Below are 19,929 nucleotides of genomic sequence, written 5' to 3'. Positions count from 1 at the left end.
GGACTTTGTTCATGTGCCCCTCATTAAACTAATGGTGCATTCAATTGAACTTCGTTAATTTTGAGAAACTAAAACTGTAAAATACCCTTCTGCCATCTAGTGGCTCTTATTGTGGCATTTCCGTCACTGCAGAAAATAATGTTTTTTTAATCAAAAATTAAATTAAATAGTGACCTTAAAATCAAAAGTCAAATCGCATTGTGGATTTGGAGAATCGTGACACCCCCATTAGTCATCCATTACCCTAACCCCTAATAGGCAACAAAACAGCTTCAATACAAAACTCCCAGGCCTGTGCAATTAATCAAATTTTGATTGTGGCTTCCGATGATCACAAAAACAATTTAATTGAGAAAAAAAATGATTACTGATTTCTGACAGAAAGCTTTTTGCTTCACAAAGCCACCAATCTAAAAGAGAGTTTTTCTTGTTGTCACATCTCTTCAACCCATTAGTGATACTCTTGACTTGTCCACTCAAGAAGCACTTTATTCGACTTCATGTGTACTGCAGACACCGACTTATAGGTCACAAACAAGCTGACCTGAACAGTGAATACTCTTGAAAATATTATACTAAGTGATATCTAAGTGAATTTTAGAATCCTAAACTCATACATCCCATAGCTTATTTGGCTGATTTAACATGAGTGTAGACTTTGTTACTAAACAACCCCACAGTACTGACAAATACATGGACATAGTGGGTGCATCTGGTCTTATGTAACCCTTTACCCATAATATCTGTTTGCTAAGCCTGCAGAGGAATTGGTTCAACCTTCGATCACACCGCCCCACATAGGGGACGTGATTATGAGCATTCCAAGGCTGTGCATGTAGCTCCAGGACAGCCAGTTGTGTAATTATTGTAGCAACAGGTGACAGGCCAGATCAGCGCTCTAAGCGATGTCACACGTGTTTTAGGCTAGAACATTTGTTATCACATACAGCAAAAATCTCACTATCCACGAGCTGCATGTCCCCAGAACATACTGTAAAAAAAAAAAATGCGGTCTCTGTAGACAGCCCAGGGTCTACAAATGGCAACAAAAACAAACTGTGCCCACCTGCACCACAAAGCATACACCAAGTGTTCCAGCCGATATACAACAAGAAGGATTGGGGTGGTGGTGGGGGGGGTTATATCGGGAAAAGCACAGAAGGGTGGGGGAGGGGAAGGGATGAGGGTGGGGCAAGTCTCGATTTGTTTGAAAATACTTCTAACGTCAAGAAGAAGTCACCCAACATCGCTTAGAGCAATGAAATTTTCCTTCTAAAAAACACAGGTTTGAACAATTGAAATATCTATTTTTGAACATTATGACAAACAACCTATGTACATCAAGATACACAACTACATGTGTATGCATTTTTATTTTAACATAAACATGTCTTTTAAAAGATCTCTACATACCTACACATTACAAAATAAACTAGCGTTAAACAATTATCCTTTAACGTTGAATTGAATATAAAGACTGCAATAGAACCTCTCTCTGCACCACAAAACAATTGGTGTGCAAGCATAGCTATTTCCTTGCACGCATGCGCAGAACATCCATGGTTATTAGCCGTTGACTGTTGTCTCTACTTTGTGCTCCAGTGCTAATTTTCGGTCAAGACAAAGGCGATGTGAGAAAGTCAACCTTCGTCACCCATAGTTCCTGGCCGACCGCTTGGTGTGTCTGGGCCTGTAGCCTTCAACATCTGACTGCATGGCACACCCACCTCCGCCACCCTCACAGTGAGCAGAACAGCTGGCCCGGGCAGCCCTCAGACCATGTGCCAAGATCCTACACTTTGCACAGCTCAACAGCTCCCGACCACAACAAAAGGGATCACTGTGACGCTTAGCTTACTGATACAGCACTATGGCTGTGTTGGCTGCCAAAGGATCACACTTAAGTCACTCTAATTGTCAACAATTAGGGGGATAAATCAATCAAATACAGCTGGAAGAAGCTTTAATTACTACCTCACAATCTCACGTCCAACAGATGAGAAATTCTTCATATTATATCCTGTGCAAGTGTGAAATACACACACACAAAAAAATGGGTGCTTGTATTATATACAGGCACCTATTAGTTTACCCAAGCAGCAAATCCTTCCATTTGTTAAGTTGGAACTTGGTAATGTTTGGTATTTTTGTTTACACAGTGGAACAAAATAAAGGGTAAAGGATGGAAAATACACATCAAGAACTGACTTTTGCATTCACGACAACCACACTGTATGAAGAAATACTATTACAAAAAAAATAACTGTTTGAGCTTGACATTTCCTTAAGTATAAGACCATTCAAATAAAAAAAAGGACCCGGCCTATTTTACTGTCAAATATAAAAAATACCACTCCTGAAAGGGTAACCATTAAAATTTGAAACAGTCTTGTAAAAGCAGGCTGTAGTTTTGAAAATGTTCTTTGTCTAGGACAGTTATAATATGGACCCCTGTGCTTGGTGAGTGCCTCTTCTCCTTGTGTATGGAGCCCATTTGCGCCAATGTGACGAAAAAAAAAAAAGATCATGCAAGTCATAACGACTTAGTATCTTAAAATAATGACTTAGTCGCTCAAGACGATAAGAATCTAACAAAACGTTGACTTAGCTCCTCAAAATAATCACTTAATATCTCATAATGAGAAACTTTATATACCAAGTTTTTTTGTTTGTTTTTTTAATACTACCTAACTCATTCGATTGACTTGGCTACATGGTCATGTTTTAAAGGAATCGGCGGACATGGGCATTCATACTTTTGTGTACGTGCTCTGTCACAAGACGTCCATTAATGGCTCAATAATGTAGCAAAGCACGTGTTTTCAGCCGTTAAGTAAGCACTCTGCATTCAACATGGAGGGTAACACAGCCTATGAGCTGCAGCTAACGACGATAGCTAGCAGAGAGGGACTGGGAGTGTGCCAGGCAAGCCGAGCTAACAGTCCGTGTTCTGGCCACAAACAAGCTTAAATTATGCTGTTGAACTTTAGCCAATGAAACTAAAAACAAATATAAGCAAACAAACATATTATTAGCAAACTTTACGTCAACTTAACACGGTAACTCAACCCACTTCCCTTTAAAACAGTTACCGTTTCGATCGAGCACACGTCAATGTAAGTTAAACCCCTCCATTTGCAACTAACTAAACAAGACGGTGGTGCCGTGTGTATAAAGTAACACAGACAAGCAGTGGTATTAAAAGCTAATCGAAGCCGTTTTCCTAGACTGATACCGAAACGTGTGATCTCCGGAAGCACATGTCACTTGACTATTGTAGGGCGCCTAGTGTCCGATTCCGTTGCTAGCAAACTGCGTTTTCTTCGAGTCACTTCGAGTAATATGGTATTAGCTCCAACCATGTATGCTCAGTGGTAGTTAGCTAGGCCTCGTGTTGAATATACTTTACCGACTTCTGTTGAGAATACTTCCCTTATTATCCAAGTTAGATCAACTATTTTAACTCCAGGTAAACGTACAGTCACTGCTCCTATGATTAGCAACGTTAGCTTCCCAGTTAAGCTAACGGTAGCTAACTCAAACTCGCCCTGAGCTGTGTTATTTCTATCTAAAAAAACACTCACTAATGTTTGCGCTGCTAACGCAGGGAAACTGGAGTGCAACACAGATCGTTAGTTGGATTACTTACACGGTGTCGCTCGAAGCCATTAAACGAGTTTCGGCCAGAGGGTGGAAATCCAGGTCGTACGCCGAAGTCATGCTGAAAACAACGTCTATCTAACAATGAGAAGCGACGTCCGCTCACTCGCAAGAGGCGCAACTCCTGCGACGAGACGGCAACAAGACGAAGCAGAACAGGTGCGGGGAGGGGGCGTCTTCTTCAAAACTGCATAAGAGAGCGGGCACCGATATCCGCCTTGTTCCTTCCTCCAAATTTCTCTCTCGTCCCCGACTGAAATAAATTCAGACAAGCCGCTGTCACACTGCACACCGAGCTGCAGCATACCAGAGGCGTGGCCTTTTCAACAAAAGTCTGAAACCGTGCGTCCTGCTGCTGCTTCTCAGCGCCTCTACCCTTCTTTAACTGTCCATGCCTCTACACCGTAAAATGTCAAATTAATACTGTAATGTCCCTATAGGGACTGGCGCGTGGTCTTCTATAGAGAGTTTAGTGACCTATTTGTAGTTTATGATGTTATATCTGGTGTGGTATCACGTCACATTTATATTCTTTTAATGATTGATATTCTGCAGAATTTTCAGAAAAATGACACATTATAAGAATCAGACCCAGTCCAGCTTTATTTGTTAGTCTGTGAATGAGTCAGGGATCTAATGATTATGACTAGAGAGCTATTTAAATGACTAAATATAGCATCCATTATCATTAAGATTAATGATACTGCTCCTGATTCTATATTCTCTCATTCCAATTTAGGCACCTGCTTTTTTTGGATTACACAAATAAGTAAGACCATTTACAGCTTGATCATTGGCTGTAGGTCTATCAGTCTTCTCCAGTCAGAGTGAGATGGTTAAAATGCAGTTTTTCTTGCTGTCGTGCATTTTCCCAGGGTCATAGGTCATGTTCCTCTTTGTGCTGGACTGTTGTTTCCCTGGGGGAGGGGAAGCTTATCTTCTTTTGTTGTGTTGGACTTGCAGGGCGAGGCCTCTCCACTTGGGGGGGAGGGGGGCAGAGAGGCAGGGGGGCTAGCTTAATTATCAAATAATTCTTTATTGCTCCAGCAACTGCACAATCCAAAAATATTATTCATAGCAAGTGTTAAAAAACATCCCATTTATGAAATCCGATTTAATCCTTGTATCCATAGCAATTTCAAGGCAACTTGGCACCAGTGCAGAGTATGCTCTATTAAACAGTGCCTAAAAGAGGTCTGTATGCATAATGTGATATGCGACCTATTTTACCATATACATGCAGACAAGCCCACTGTGCGACATGCATTAAGCTTGATGGTCTTCTATAAAAAGATTCTAAACCTCTCTGGAGAATCAGGTTTCATTAAAAGTAGGAAAAATACAATAATGTCATTCCATCTGTAACAGCCACATATTTCCTTTGACTCAATTAGATCTCAGGGGATCTTATTGAATAGATTTGTCATAAAAGGAGCAGGATTCTTGTAAAGAGCAGCTCCTGTTACTCGTTAAAATAGATACAGTACTGCTTTCTGTACAGTTAATGCAACAATGCAATTGCAGAAGTGTATGCTTTTCCTTGTCTTTTCTTAGACATGTTTTTTGGAGTGAAATCCAGAGGCAGATGCCTAGTTGCTAGCACTTTCTAATACTAGCCTTCTATTCTTAATCTCACATTATTACAACTGTAATCCTATCATAATCCTCTACATGTACCATGCTTTTGTTGTTTATATCAAATGTTTTTCTCTCATGCCGTGGAGCTAAAGTTCCACTCATTCACCCATCATCATTATCATCATCCAGCATTTAAATTTGCACCCCTTCTTGACAAACTGCATGGTGTAAAAATAGGCAAGCTTCAAACCAAAATGGGACACATTTTCTTTGCTTTGCATTATGTGGAAGCATTTTCAGAATGGCGACCAACTAAAGGGCTCTTAAAATGAAGAGAGAGAACTTCCTCTTATCATGCTTTCTAAAGGAAATCTACTGGGTCAAGATGTACTAAGCATGCATGATAACATTGCCTTATCATCAGGGTCCAGTTCCTTTAAATGGAGGCAAATTCCAAGATGGATGTACTAGTTCCTTTTTGTTCTTTTACAGCAAATTGACATATGTTGCTGTTTTTTTTTTACTGAGGGTGTACAGTGAGGCCCAGGTTGGCTTCAGTAGAGATATTATAATCACAGTGATTTTTCCTTTTTACTTCAGAGACAAACACCTGCTTTGATGACACATTCATCTCGCTTTATTTATTTATAGTCCATGCAAGTATCTGAGCCCTTGTGGAACTTTGAAAAGAGGAGGAAGAATGAGGATGATAATGCTATGAGGTATTGATTTTTCTATTCTGATACAATTTAAAACGTATCCACTACCTCCTGATCAAATTAAGTGCGGTCTAGGGAAGATGGGATTGACATGAATATACAAATTCATTAGATTCAAACCCATAGTTTCTGGGATCCAAATGAACAAACATTTTGTGACACCAGTGGGACCCTGCCCACAGTCACAGCATGGGAGAACGTCTCAACTGGAAACAATACAGCTTGTGACAATATTCAGCCCAGACAAAGAAGCAGTCCAAATACAGGGTGCTCCACAAAAGCTAGCCCAGATTTGAATGAGGGGCCAACCCCAACGTACCTCGTAGGCAAGTCCTCATTCCTGACAGAGATCCCGGCCGCAGAGGGGGGACAGCGCATGCTGTTGGCATACAAACTCTGCACCAGGGCCAGCTCAGAAGTGTGTTCCAACATCGGTGCTCTGGAAAAATCCACCCGGTGTAATGGACACTTTCTTCTCTTTCCCTCTTTCCTCTATGTGTTTCTCTCCCTTTCTCTGTCTCCCGCCCACTCTTTCTCCTCAGTTTAGTGCAGCAGAGCGGCACCCACCCCCTTCGCTGACTGGCGTGGCTTAAATAATCCTCTCTGACAGCTCATCGTGCGCTAATGCATTGTGCTGCCTGCGGCAGCCCAGTTTGCAGGCTGTAAAGCTGTGGCCACAGTAGCACTCTTGCACTAATTGACACCCATATTAGGAGAACTCCAGCAAATTGGACATGGATGATTTATTTCCACTGTCAGATGGGGAAAATTAGAGGTAACATTGACATAGTTGCCACAAGATCTTATCCACAATTTCTGGTTTTGTGGCCTGCTTCTGTGCATGTTGGCATGTATGAATCAGTGAACTGCTCCACATAAAGGCCAAAACAAAACATACTACTGGGAATGAGGTTGTTAAGCCTGGTACCTTAGAACTGTGCCCATTATAAGTTTTTTTTAATATTAAACATTGCTAATCACTGAGCACCTGTAAGTACATATTATAAATGTTCTCTATTCAGCTCCTGTGGGCCTCTACATGTCACTGTCCCTCTGTGAGCTGGCTGATGATTAACCAGTGAGCGACAGGTAGAGTTCTGACAGCCATCATGTCATTATTATTGTGTACTGGATAAAGATAGCGTGCTAGAATATAAGCATACTTTGTAGTCAGCACGAATACTTGTTAAATAAATAAGGAAAGACAGTACAAACCCAATTGTTCACCAGTTCAGACTGCAGGCAATCTACGCTGAATACCAGCAAAAACTGCCTGTGACTGCTACTGCCCCACCAATAGGCCTGACGGTGTTCCACAGCATATTGGCATGTACCTGTATGTAATTCTACTAGATGACCTAGGATAGGAAAGGTTTCTTCACATTACAATTAAATTACTAGAACTTAACCATCAACTGATGGCACATTGAAGAGGCGGAACAATTAATTGTTATGTTATCAGAAAACTCCGTGCATGTTAATTTGCATTTGACAGAGCTCATTTGCCTGTGTTTTGAGCTTATAGCTCGTAATATGATGATGGTAAAGCCGTTTTTGAAGCTGCTGACCATTGCAGTACACATATTCAGAACTAGCACACTTAAAGCAGGTTTTGCTGTCACTATGCCATCTGATTAAAAATTTGAAAGCCATTTGTCCCAATATTCTTTGCACCAAACCCAGGAGAAATCAAATCTAGGTCTCATTCTCCCATAGGTGTTGTGTCCTGTTAAAGTAACGTGACATTAAGTAGGAAAGTCATGTGAAACAAGGTCATGTCATTTTGTGCCTGTATCATAGCTGAGAAGACCAGCATGATGGGGCTCCACTTCCTCTGATCATGGCATAAAACCCTCTTCATTTGAATATTTGATAAATCATCATAATGAATATTTTAAACACTGATGTTGAAATCAGTGATATGTTGCTGCTTAGTATGACTGTCGGTGCCACAGGCACCATGTAGAGAGCACATACTGTATTCAGAAAGCTCTGATCTGGCAACACGTAGAGCACAAAATCACACTCAGTATATTAACGTGTGCATTGATGCTTTCCAGTTGAAACCTAATTCAAAAGAGGTTGCAGAAGTAAAATAATACAACACAAAATAGCACATGAATGTATCTTGTGAGAGCTGTAACTACACACAGAAAACATGCATCGCTATGAGAAAACTACCACATCCTGTTCACATCCACAGTGAAGAGAAAGGGGTTTTAGTGCATGAAACATATGCACTCATGCCTGTCATGTTATGAGGGAAATAGTAGCACATGTTTACTGCACTGCAGGTGGCCCCACGATGAGTGAAAGCAACCATCAGCTTTCTCTTTTTATCACTTGTGGGCTCTCTTGGGACTGATAGCACAAACATATACCGTCTTTGTTTTTGTGGATTAAAACTGAAACTGTTACAGCTCAATGCACATTGTGTTCTGGAGCATGTTCTAATGCACAGGACTGCACACATGAGTTTTAACATTGAAGAAAATTCATATTTTGTATTACATCAAAAATGATATTCTGTTTATAAGGCAGTGTAGATGCATCCAGACAAGGTGAAAGAATTTTTACCTAATAAGAAATAAAGACTTAATCCTTTTTAATGTCAGCCGTGGCAGAGCTCTATCTTTACCAGCACTGGGCAGTATAATTTAAGATCCAACAGATGCTAGCAGCAAGCTTCAACTGTACGAGACCTGACACCAGCATGTGTGATTGAAGAGGGAGAGAGACAGCGAGAGAGGCCTGCAACCATGAGTGGAGGTAGCAATTTATTATAAGTGGATACCACTATCTATAACCTTCTATCTACAACTTGACTCATTTGCAAATAATTCATAATTGAAGTGCTTTAGTAGCCATGTATTTATTAATATACTGTGTTTCCCCCTCTAACTCTTTGTTAAATGACTGTTCATGTGGGCTTGCAGGAGTGAATGCATCTTGCATGATAAAAAGCAAAACCACATTGAAATGTCAGCTTGTTTTGCATGGGTATAATTCATTTAACTTCCCCTTTACTTTAGTCACACATCCTTTTTTCCACTTCCTCTTTTATTTAGTGTTATCGGAAAACCGTAGATCTTCATCTGGGCCATCTAGGTGATCAACACACTCCAAGAGGTAGCGGTGGGGCGGCCTCTAGCTCACTCAGTAAGAGCATTCACCCCATGTTGGCTGAGTCCTCCAGCGCCCGGGGTTCAAATCCGACTGGCTGCGTGTCATCCCCCATGTCTCTCTCTTCATGTCTATCCACTGTCGATAAAGAGATAAAGCCCCAAAAATAATCTTTAAAAAAGAGGGAGAAGTGAATCAGTAAAAGGAGTAGTTCACAAGTTTAAAAAGGCAATCAGTCAGGTGTGCTTTCTGGCCCTAGATAATATGAAGCATCCATATACAGTATGATCAAGGTATCTGATGGCCTGGTTCAATCCTATTCACTACTAAAGTATGACTGATGTGAGTTCACTCACCAAATAAGACAGTAACTCGGTGTGCATTCCCCTCAATTAAATGATAAAACTGAAATAATAAAAAATAGAAAGACTGAAAGGCATCCTCTGTGGTCATGATTCAGACAGCAATCAAAACACAAATCAGCCGGTTATCACCTAAAAAATGTAGCAGTGTGAGAATGCTTTTAACCATAGAAGGCTGAATCACTTTAATTAGCTTTTCTCAGGTTTACCTATGAGCTCTCTGACAGCATATTCAGAACAAATGCACCACTCCGTCAAATAATTGATTTTAAAGTGCTGATACAGCTTATAAATTATTGAATGGTTTTACACCAAAATACATTTCTGATATGCTATAATATTTACCAATTAGATTTCTAAAGTCCAGCCAGCACCGATTGTCCTCCGAAATTAATAAACATCTAGACCGTTGAGAGTTCAGAATGTGAAGTCAGACTTGACTGGTAATAAAACCTTCTGCTATAGACATAACAGTTGCAAAACAGCACTTGACTTCAAAGAATGGAAAAGGTTTGAGCTATAATCTCCCATGAATGGTGGCACTTCTGGAGCTGGTTTTACTTGCAAGATATGGATTCCACATGCATCAATTAAGCTACCTGGCACACTTCTTTTCTTTTAAGATTTTTTGGGGGCTTTTCCCTTTATTTTAGTGACAGTGACATACATGAAAGGGGGCGAGAGATGGGGGTTGACAGGCAGCAAAGTGCCGCAGGTCAGATTCAAACCCGCAGGACTTAGCCAACATGGGGGTGAACGCTCTTAGTGGGTGAGCTAGAGGCCGGCCCTACCTGTCACATTTCTTACATTCATAACGAGGTTTGTGAGCTGTTTTTTGTAAGCATGCCGTGGTGTCTGTACACATCATTAGCAGCATGCTACAGTGTGTGTGCATAAAGAATGACACCATGTGGTCATTGAGGGGGAAAAGCAAAAACAACTCTGCTGCAAATGGCACAGGAGACATTGTCAGACCCACTTCTAAAGACGAGGAAAGCACACAATTGGTCTTTTGGAAACGCAACCCTGTGCAAAGTGACTGCCAAGCACTCCAACACATATCTCACGTAGGTGAAGTGCAGGATGACAACCCCGCAGAATAGTCCCAAATCTAAGCTAACGCATTGCACAGACTGCTGCAAGAGAGGATCTTGGATTTGAATTGTAACCAAATGCACACATTCTGAAATTAGCAGGATGAAAATTCAACATTGGTTTGTTAAAATATTTCCAATCTATTCTATTTCTTCAAGCAAACACAACCAATGAGCTACTAGAAAAAAAATAGATGTGTCTGTCCATGTTAAAAGCAAATAATAAAGATGCACAGAAGTGGTTAAATGTAGGGTAGAATTTGGATGCTAATGAGATTTACATCTTAAAGTCTGTGAGTACACAGACTGTTCATCTTTAATATTGAAATATCAGCGAAATGAATTACATAACAAGCACAGCTACAGTATTAACTCCAGGACATATCCATATGAAGAAATAATAAAAATACAAACTTTAAATTTAAAAAATGTACAGAAATTACAGAAAATCATTTGAGTTAAAAATATCTGAAAATGGATTTAACAAGTCAGAATACCTAAGAACAAAATGTACTTGGCTTGGAAGTTGGTATTGACACATTTATACACACCGGATGCCATCATCATTATATACATGACATTTCAGTGATACTGCAAAAAACTGGGGTCAAGGTTTGACTTGGTGGCCATTCATGTTGTGTTGCCACAAAAGAAATGGCCACAAAACAGCACTAAAGACAATGGATGTTAGTTATTCTCTGATTCTCTGCTTTGTTGAGCTCTCATCTTGGACAAATTGCCATGGTTTCCTTACACAAACATAATTGTCATGATCTCCAAAGGCCGGACATCCAAATCAACAAGTAAACAATTTACAGGTGAAAAGGGAAAACCACATGAGAACTAAGGCTGGATATGTGCTGGTTTAAGCCATTTTTCTTACCAACTCACAATGCATCATGGCTGACATCATTAAAAAAAAAATCATCAGATGTTAGTATCAGCTGCAATTTTGAACTTTTTTTTTTTTATTATTATTATTTTACAGCAGTGCCACGAGTGTTCAGTGATGGCTTCAAGTCCAAAAAAGTCCAAAATATGTGCTTTTTTGTTGCATAGTCTCAATGCAGTTTGTGTTTCCTTTTCTTGTGTTTTTTGTCCTTCTTCTTGCTGGAACATTTAACACAGAACCACTGCTGATCCTCAGGAGGGGCTGTAAGGATCCCAACACAAGGCCTGTGCAGACAAGATAAGAAGAGGGTCCAGGTTAGTGAAAAAGATTAAGGAGGATCTATTGGCAAAATTAGTGGGTAATCACCTGAATCTAAGAATTGTCTTTTCAATAGCTTAGAATGCGCCCTTAACATCTACGTAGGGAGCAGGTTCTCCTTCACAGGGCCCGCCATTTTGCTCCACCATGTTACTACAGTAGGCCAGGACGGTCAAACCAAACACCTGCTCTAGAGAGGGCCTTTCATGTTTTTACGCTACCTGAAAGCCACTGTAGGTTCTACTAAATGCTTGTCCACTGCTCCTAATCCTTAGAATGGGTTAAATGCAGTTAAAGAATTTCACTACATTGTACTGTGTGTATGTGACGATTAAGAATAAAGTTTGATCCTTTTTTTTAATCCTTTTTTGAAAGGGAGAGGTGAGGGAAGGGGTATTTAGTTGGTTGCAATCTGTAACCTGACCACTAGATGCCACTAAATCCTACAAACTGAAGCATTAACTGTTTATCAATGTCTGAAGAGCTTGTCAAGTGGTCTGGCCACTACCATATTTCAAAAAAATACAGGGATGTTCCATGCATTACTTGGAAACCATCTAATTATGTACTTTCTGTTTTTTAAGATGATTTTTTGGGCATTTTAGGCCTTCATTTATATTATAGGACAGCTGAGGAAATGAAAGGGAAGAGAGAGGTGGAATGACATGCAGCAAAGAGCCGCAGGGCGGAGTCGAACATAAGGCCGCTGCATCGAGGAGTAAACCTCTATATATGGGCCCCTGCTCTACCAGGTGAGCTACCCAGGTGCCCGATTCTGTACTTTCTGATGATAAAATGAAGCCTTTATTTCACAATTTGATGAACTCATTTTCTATTCTTGAATTCTTTCCTTCTCTGATTCCTCTTTTTTGTATGCATGTATGTATGTATGTATCTGTTTGTTATGCTTTTTTTGCCTGTATTCATTACATTTAGCAAGCGTGGAATATTTCTAGAGTTCCACCCGGACAGCTTTGGCAGTGGCACAAGTGATGAGAAATGACAAATGTGAGACCAGAGCTGAAATATTAATTATTTCTTATTTGGAAGCATTATGGTTTCCCAGTAAGATATAATGACGGTACCCTGGAAATCCAGAGTTCTCGCAAGAGCACAATTTGAATTTGCTCTGCGAGTTACACTGGCATCAAGTAATGCTGCTCATTAACTATACCCTTGTAGCCAAGCTGCACCGATCACATTGGTGTATTTGATATAGGCGGGCCAGAGGCGAGCTAAACAGATGACGCCAGTTTAATCTACCAGTTAGCTCTGCTGATAGCTGAGAGTACGGGGCTCTGGATACGTCACTGTGTGTTGTTGTGATTGGTCATAGTGTTATTTAGTTGTGTGCAGTGACATTTTCAAATGCACGCTTGGTGCCGGCCCTCGAGATGGGTGACTTTTATTACTCAATGACGCTGAACATAAGGTGGAATGGGTGAAAGCTGTGTGGCGACCAGCTGAATTACGGTCACATAAGGTAAATGTGTAAAACTTAAAAAAACATGAATGTACTCTGTACTGAAAACTGTACTGAAAACATACCAACGTATCAATTTTGTATACCATTACAACCCATACAGGCACAAAAACAGACCAGTGAATTAAAGCTGTTATTGATAGTAACAATTTAAACCTAATTTTCAACTATGCAAAACTATAATCTTACAACTTCTTGAATCTTGAAAAATTAGGCCAGAAAAAAAAGGAAATGTAAGGAAATAAGTCTCTTACCAATGATACCAATCATCACAGTCATCACATCCTATCATGGGACTGCCATCATCAGCTTTGTTGCATCCAGGACAAATCCAGATCTGGTTACCCCATTCATCTCGAATCTAAGATAAATACATATAACAGAAAGCATTAGCAATGCATTGCTAAATGACAAAATGGCTATTATATAAACAATGCACATTAGTGAAAAAGGTGGCAAAAGATCACAAGAATGAGCATTTAGTTTGCTTTATCTTAGGTATAATTAATTTACTGTTCATCTTGACTCAAGAAAACCCCTTAAAGATGACACACATTGCATGTGCTTCATAGATACCGTTATCATATGAACCAATTATCAATAAACAAAAGTAGGAGAACTCACCACATAGGTACTGACAGTCTCAGTTACTACGCTGCGGACCGGTGTTTTGAAGGATGCGGCGGGAGAGAGTAAAGGGGCAGGGGAGAGCAACGATGAAGGGGCAGGCGCTGGTGGAAGTGGAGTGGGAGCTGGGGGCAGAGTGGGTACCACTGGGCAGAGTACCGGGGTTGGTGGGGGCGTCCGAGGGCGATTCCCAGGTCCAGATTTGACCACTGGGGTCTTAGGTGCTGGCGTCTTGGGCTCTGAATTTGGAACCACCTTGCTGATAACACTAGTGACAGTCAGAGATAAATACAAGTTAACACAAATACTACTAATACTACTATTACTAATCGCTGTTCAAGCTGTATAATGCGAATATACGTTACCGGTCAAAGGTTTGGGGTCACTTAGAAATTTCCATTGTAGACAGAATACCAGCTGAGATTTTTGTCCAGTTGCAGTGTTTTTTTAACCAAGGCAGCAGTTTTCAGATTACATTATGTACTTACATATTTGCAAAAGGGTTCTCCGATGTTTTCTCAATGTTAGCTTTTAAAATGATATCAGATCAGTAAACAGAATGTGCCTTTGGAACATTGGATGAATGGTTGCTGATGATGGGTAATGTAGATGTTGTATTAAAGATCAGCCACCCACTCAGACCAGCTGGTATTCTGTCTATAATGGAGTGGTATGAAAAATTGTAAGTGACCCCAAACTTTTGACCGGTAGTGTAAGTGTCACAATCATTTTTAACATTAAGTGAACGAAATATGTTACACCACCATTGGAACACACTTTTACATCTTAATATTTTAACATGTACTTGTTGTAATTGGGTGATGTCTAATTTAACTTATTTTTTTAGATATTTATGAATTGATTACAAGTTCTACTTTGTATAATTCTTTTTTTCTATTCTAATGCATATTATTGTTCAGTATAGTTTATTTTGTTGTTTTACATGTACTCAGGTCTACCTTAAAAAAAGATCTTGATCTCAGTGGGACTTTTAAAAAATATATATAATAATAGCAATTAAACCCCTGTGTTTTGATATACAAACTAAAACAATACTTTTCCTATATAGAGTCATTTAAAAATGCCTTTTTCTACAAAACCCCTTTTTCATGTAACAAAAGAAGCCAAACCTTTTTCAAACGATAAGTACAAGAACATTGCCTAAATAGTCTACAATTGGTAATATTTTGATTTAAACCAGGAGCTATCTCATAGGGGTGGGAATCACCTGAGGCCTCACAGTACCATATCATCATGATCCAATATTGTTGCAATTTTAACAGATATTGCAATATTCTATGATATATTGCAGTTTATCACCTTTTTTCCAACTTAAAAGTTTTCTTTGTCAACATCTATTTTATCTAAAAAGATTCATTTCTCTGTTTGTTTATGTCACTTAAATTGTATTGCTGCAAAATGGGATTGTTGAGCAGACAAACTGACCAACACATATATAATAATAGATTGATACTTGGTGTCTATGTATCGATACAGTATTGCCACAGAAAATATTGAGATACTATGCTGTATCGGTTTTCCCCCCCACCCCTTATCAAAAAAGTAAATAAGACTTTGGATCTGAACAGGCATTTGATGGGATCTTTATGTAGGCTACAGTTTTCAATACTGATACAATAATGATAGAAATAAAAAAATATAATGTTAAAGAAGTTTGATACCCAGCCCTAGTAATATATGTCATGATAATACCACTGCAGAAACCAACATCTTTACTCTTTTTTTTAAATTTATTTATTTATTTTTATTTTTTTAAATAGAGCAAGTATAGAGAAGCTCGCGCAAACCTGCAAAATCAAAGAAATATGACCAGAAATATCACTCATTAGTTCAGTGCTTACATTTTGTCCTGGCCTGCCCCCACCCGGAGCGTCAGTCTGGGGATGACGGGAGATGGTAGAGCTGCTGGAGTTTCTACTTTCACCTGAGGAAACCGGACGGGTAAATATCAGTGACACTGTAACACAGACACATCATAACATACCAAAAAAAAAAAAGTTACCTTCTCCAATCGAATTCTCTCTTTTTCTTTCTCCTTTTCTCGTTTTTCCTTTTCCCTCTCCTTTTCTTTCCTCTTCTCTTCTTTCTCCCTCTCCTTTTCTTTGGCCTTCTCTCGCTCCTTCTCCTTCTCCTTGTCTTTCTTTTTCTTTTTCTCCTTCTTGTCTTTCTTCTTGTCCTTATCCTTGCTCTTAATGTCCTTATCATGGAGGATCGGGGCCAAAGGAGGAAGCATGGAGGGGATGCGCAGGCAGGCAGACGGGCTGAACAGTGGTGGCATTTCACCCGGAGCAAAGGGGGCTAGAGCAGGTTGTTTCTGCCTGTCATCCTTGCTCCTGTCTTTACCCTTGTCCCGCTTATCTTTGTCCTTTTTACTTTTTTCTTTATCCTTCTTTTTGTCTTTGTGTTTCTCCTTCTCCTTCTTAGGGCCATCTCCATCTCTGGTTTTTATCTTGATGGAGCCCTCAGGCAGAGTAAAGTCTCGCTGAAGGAAGTGCTCATCATCCTTCACTCCAAACTCCTTCCAGAGCAGCTTGCCATCCTTAGAAAAGTCCTTGTTTTTATCCCTGTTCTTATCCTTGTTCTTCTCTTTCAGCTTGCCCTTATCCTTTTCTCTGTCTTTGTCTTTTGGCTTGTCTTTCTCCTTTTTCTTCATTTTAGTTTTGAGCTCCTTTTTTAGCTTTTTCTTGACATCTACTGATGACACAATCTTGTTCTTCTCCTCAAACACCTTGAGTAAAGGTTCAGGAGTAGGTGGTGAGGCCGATCCCGATGAGACACAGTCTCCTTGGTTCGGTGGGGGAGCGGACGGATCCCCCTGGTTGACCTTTCGGATCACCTCATTGATAGAATCATCCATAGTCCAATTTCCTAGGCCTGCGTGTGCCTGTAGGTGAAGTGGTGTTGACGTGTCTTTTACAGAGATGCTTCCCCCAATCAAGAGTTTAGGTGTAGCCGGCTCCATTATGGTCAGCCTCCTGGGGCTGGAGAATCCATTGCTATCTGAATCAGAACCCGAAGAGAAAGCAAAAGGATCAGGCTCCCGCTCAGCACAAGCTCTGGCAATCACAGCATCAATGGAGTCATCGATGGCTGCATTATCAGGCTCTAGTTTCTTGAATGGGCCCTCAGCTAACTCCCTGTCCTCTATATTTTGAGGCATATGGATGTTCTCTTTGCCCATCCTCTCACTCAGCGCAGACAGCGGTAGCTTATGCACAAGCTCTGTCTTAATCTGTGGGTGGGATGCTTTTCCTGAACCCATTTTTGGGCTCTTGGGGCTTTTAGGACTCTTCGTCCTCCCTGGGGATTTCTTCTTTTCCTTAGACGGTTTTGGAGAATGGATGGGACTACAACTCACCGGAACAGGAATAACCCCTTTAGGGGACTTAGTCCGTTGTCTGCCAGGGGATGAGACCTTAGGCTTTCTTCCTGGAGTGGTGAGGCCCTTTTGATCAGAGTGTTTTGGTGCTACCGGCTGAGGTCTGAAGGAAGGCAAGGCTCCAGAAGGTGTTTCAGGTGACAGGGGGTCAAGGCTATCATGAGAAGGCAAAATACCTGGAGGAACACGTTGAGCGTTGAGAGAGGTAAGGGGCTCCCTGGGCTCAACCCCCCATTCTGGGCTGAGGCCAGGGTACATGCGTGGTCTCTTGGTGGTAGGCATCATACCCATAGCGGCATCAGGACTGTCCAGGTGCCTCTTCAGTGGGTGGTTCTCATCGTTGACCGTCTCATCTTCGTCCATTTCCTCCTCATCTTCTTCCAGTGCCACCTGCATAGCTTCGGCTGAGGTGCCCATGTCAGCAAGGACTTCTTCCTCCTCCTCTTCTAGAGAGGAGAGGGACAAAAAACAATTGAATGAATAACAGTTGAGAAATGTTTTCAATTAATGTGAAAGGGTTCTCATAACCACACCTGTTTTAATACATACAGGTTATTATGGTGGCCCATCCAAACTGATTGGCCCTGACCCAAAGATATGGTTATAAAAACGCATTTGCCAGTTTATTAGGTAATTAGGTACATAACTAAGCCTAATATAACTATCTATATATATATAAATAATCTACCTTTAGTTACATTATAATGTTCAGCTGTTGTTGAAACTGTATAGAGGGTATAATTCAACTTTATGATCATTTTAAAGGATGTAGTTTGGGGTGCTACAGAATTGTATTGTCATGCTGAGAGGTGTTTTTAGTATTAAATCTCCCCTCATTACTTGAAATGGAGTGAATAAAATATTGGAAAAAAACAAACAATAAAAAGTGATCAATACAACCATTATGAACATATGATAAATTGCCATTTTAGCTAGATGTATCTAAAACTGGAACATGAGTGTATATTAATATAGTGTATTATCTATAAACTGTAGATTAATTGAAGACATGTTGTCTACAAAAAAATAGGCCCTAAACTAAACCTGTAGAAAACAATAATCCACACACACACACACACACACACACAAACACACACACAGAGATGTGCATATAGTCATTATTTGTACTGACCTTCTTGTAAGGAGACCAGAGGTGGCATGTGATCTGGAATGTAATCCTTCCTTTCCTCTGCATCCCGGGCTCCAGGCTGGGGGAACTGCAGGACGTTGTTTTTGCTGACAGGAAAGAGCGGCGTTTGTTGGGCGAAGGGCACAGGCTCTAGGTTGTGGACATAATCCTCCAGTTCACTCAGACTCACCCCCAGCAGTCTGAAAGCCTGGCTGACATCATCCAGGACTGGATCTGTTCGTCCATCTGAAATTAAGCATGACAACAAGCCATGAAATCTAAGCGCTGACACTCGCTCGACATGTCTCTTGTTCACTAAACCACCCGGTTAAGGTTGATAATAGCCTAGGACAGAAGTTTGACTACATAGTAGAGATTGTGATGCACGTACAAGGAGGTGCCCTGACGGATGTTGACATTCAACCTGAAGCAAAAAGTAATGCTCAACAGGTCCTAGATTGCTAGAGTAAATCTTTTTTTTACAGACACGAATACTTCGGTAACTAATGTGACATCAACTAACAGGACATGCTGACCACAGCTGGAAGGCATCATGATCATAGCCACAATAACATGGAAGCTAACGTTACTCAGCTATGTAGCTACTATACTTTTTGACACATCAACCTTTGCTAGGGGGCGCCAGCTACATACCTAGTCAACAACAACGTGATCGACTACTTCGGGTTTCTGGGTTGAAAAAGTAATCAGGGTAACAAACGAAGCACTTACAGAGCTCAGAGTACCGATGGCAGACCCTGGCCAACTGCTGGATATATCGATGCAGCACATCGGACAGCTGATCGCACGCAGTGAGCTGAACCGCATCCCAGCCCAGAGCCTGGCAGATCTGCGCCACCGAAACACGCAGCAGCGAGCGGGCATAGCTCTCGCACATCTCGCTGACTTTGTTACGGTATTAATCCCGATCAGTTCCTCTTCCAAAACATACTCCCAGTCTTCATGTTTCATGGAACCCCTTAGGGGCTTGAGAAAACCCGCTACCGCGGTTAACTTGGGACATCTACTTCAGTAAATATATTGGCGCTTTCGCCAGAGTCGCCATCTTGATTCCATCGATAGACCCATCCTCGGCATCTAGATCACACATGCGCACAAATCAGCGCCTGCCTACACGGCCCTGCTGTGTTCGAGAGGTTCATCAACGTCTGAAGATGCGCAGACACTCCCTTAGGTCAAAGTAGTAACGTTAATTCAAATGTAGTTAGTGTGCAGCGCAAACTGCGGTGGTAAATCTGTGGGACCGGTAAAGTGGTCGCTGTATCATGGCTGTGGAGGACTGGCCCTGAACGAGTGTTCTTAGCGTACAAAACACAGGGTTTCGCTTCACACATCCGCTTTATCGCACTGAAGTTGGAGATAAGACCATGAAATGTATGTTATTAATAATACACTGTCGGCCACCGTACTGATAAGACTCAACGATTTTTTTTATTCATATTGGTTCATTTTGATGCGTACGTAGACTAACATTGAAGCGGCGGCAACACTTTAGCTAGCTAGTTCAGCGTCTAGCTAACTAT

At 40.8% G+C, this 19,929-nt stretch overlaps 2 protein-coding genes across 8 annotated transcripts in view; both read right to left on the bottom strand.

Annotated features, from left to right (window-relative positions):
* LOC116694291 (CUGBP Elav-like family member 2) overlaps nt 1–6,528 on the bottom strand; it is a 34,248-nt gene extending 27,720 nt beyond the window's left edge. For 2 of the 7 annotated variants that reach the window (XM_032523929.1, XM_032523936.1), the window contains exon 1: nt 6,272–6,490. In XM_032523929.1, the coding sequence (XP_032379820.1) occupies nt 6,272–6,389 (118 nt within the window). In that variant the 5' untranslated portion in view covers nt 6,390–6,490. Of the gene's footprint in view, nt 1–3,649; nt 3,964–6,271 lie in introns of those variants that run through there. The other 5 variants (XM_032523931.1, XM_032523930.1, XM_032523932.1 and 2 more) reach the window with 5 other exon arrangements.
* A 4,279-nt stretch (nt 6,529–10,807) lies between these two features.
* Nucleotides 10,808–19,498, bottom strand: taf3 (TAF3 RNA polymerase II, TATA box binding protein (TBP)-associated facto). The gene is made up of 7 exons (XM_032523728.1): nt 19,118–19,498; nt 18,389–18,631; nt 15,880–17,702; nt 15,719–15,801; nt 13,854–14,124; nt 13,484–13,590; nt 10,808–11,712 (listed from the first exon to the last, which is right to left on the bottom strand). The coding sequence occupies exons 1-7, from the start codon at nt 19,281–19,283 to the stop codon at nt 11,598–11,600; spliced, it is 2,808 nt and encodes a 935-aa protein (XP_032379619.1). The 5' UTR covers nt 19,284–19,498; the 3' UTR covers nt 10,808–11,597.
* Nucleotides 19,499–19,929: the final 431 nt, after the last annotated feature.

Source organism: Etheostoma spectabile, chromosome 8, assembly GCF_008692095.1.
Source record: "Etheostoma spectabile isolate EspeVRDwgs_2016 chromosome 8, UIUC_Espe_1.0, whole genome shotgun sequence".
NCBI classification, from domain to species: Eukaryota; Metazoa; Chordata; class Actinopteri; order Perciformes; family Percidae; genus Etheostoma; species Etheostoma spectabile.
The sequence above is the reverse complement of the archived record's forward strand: the minus strand, read 5'-3'. Positions and strand labels throughout refer to the sequence as shown.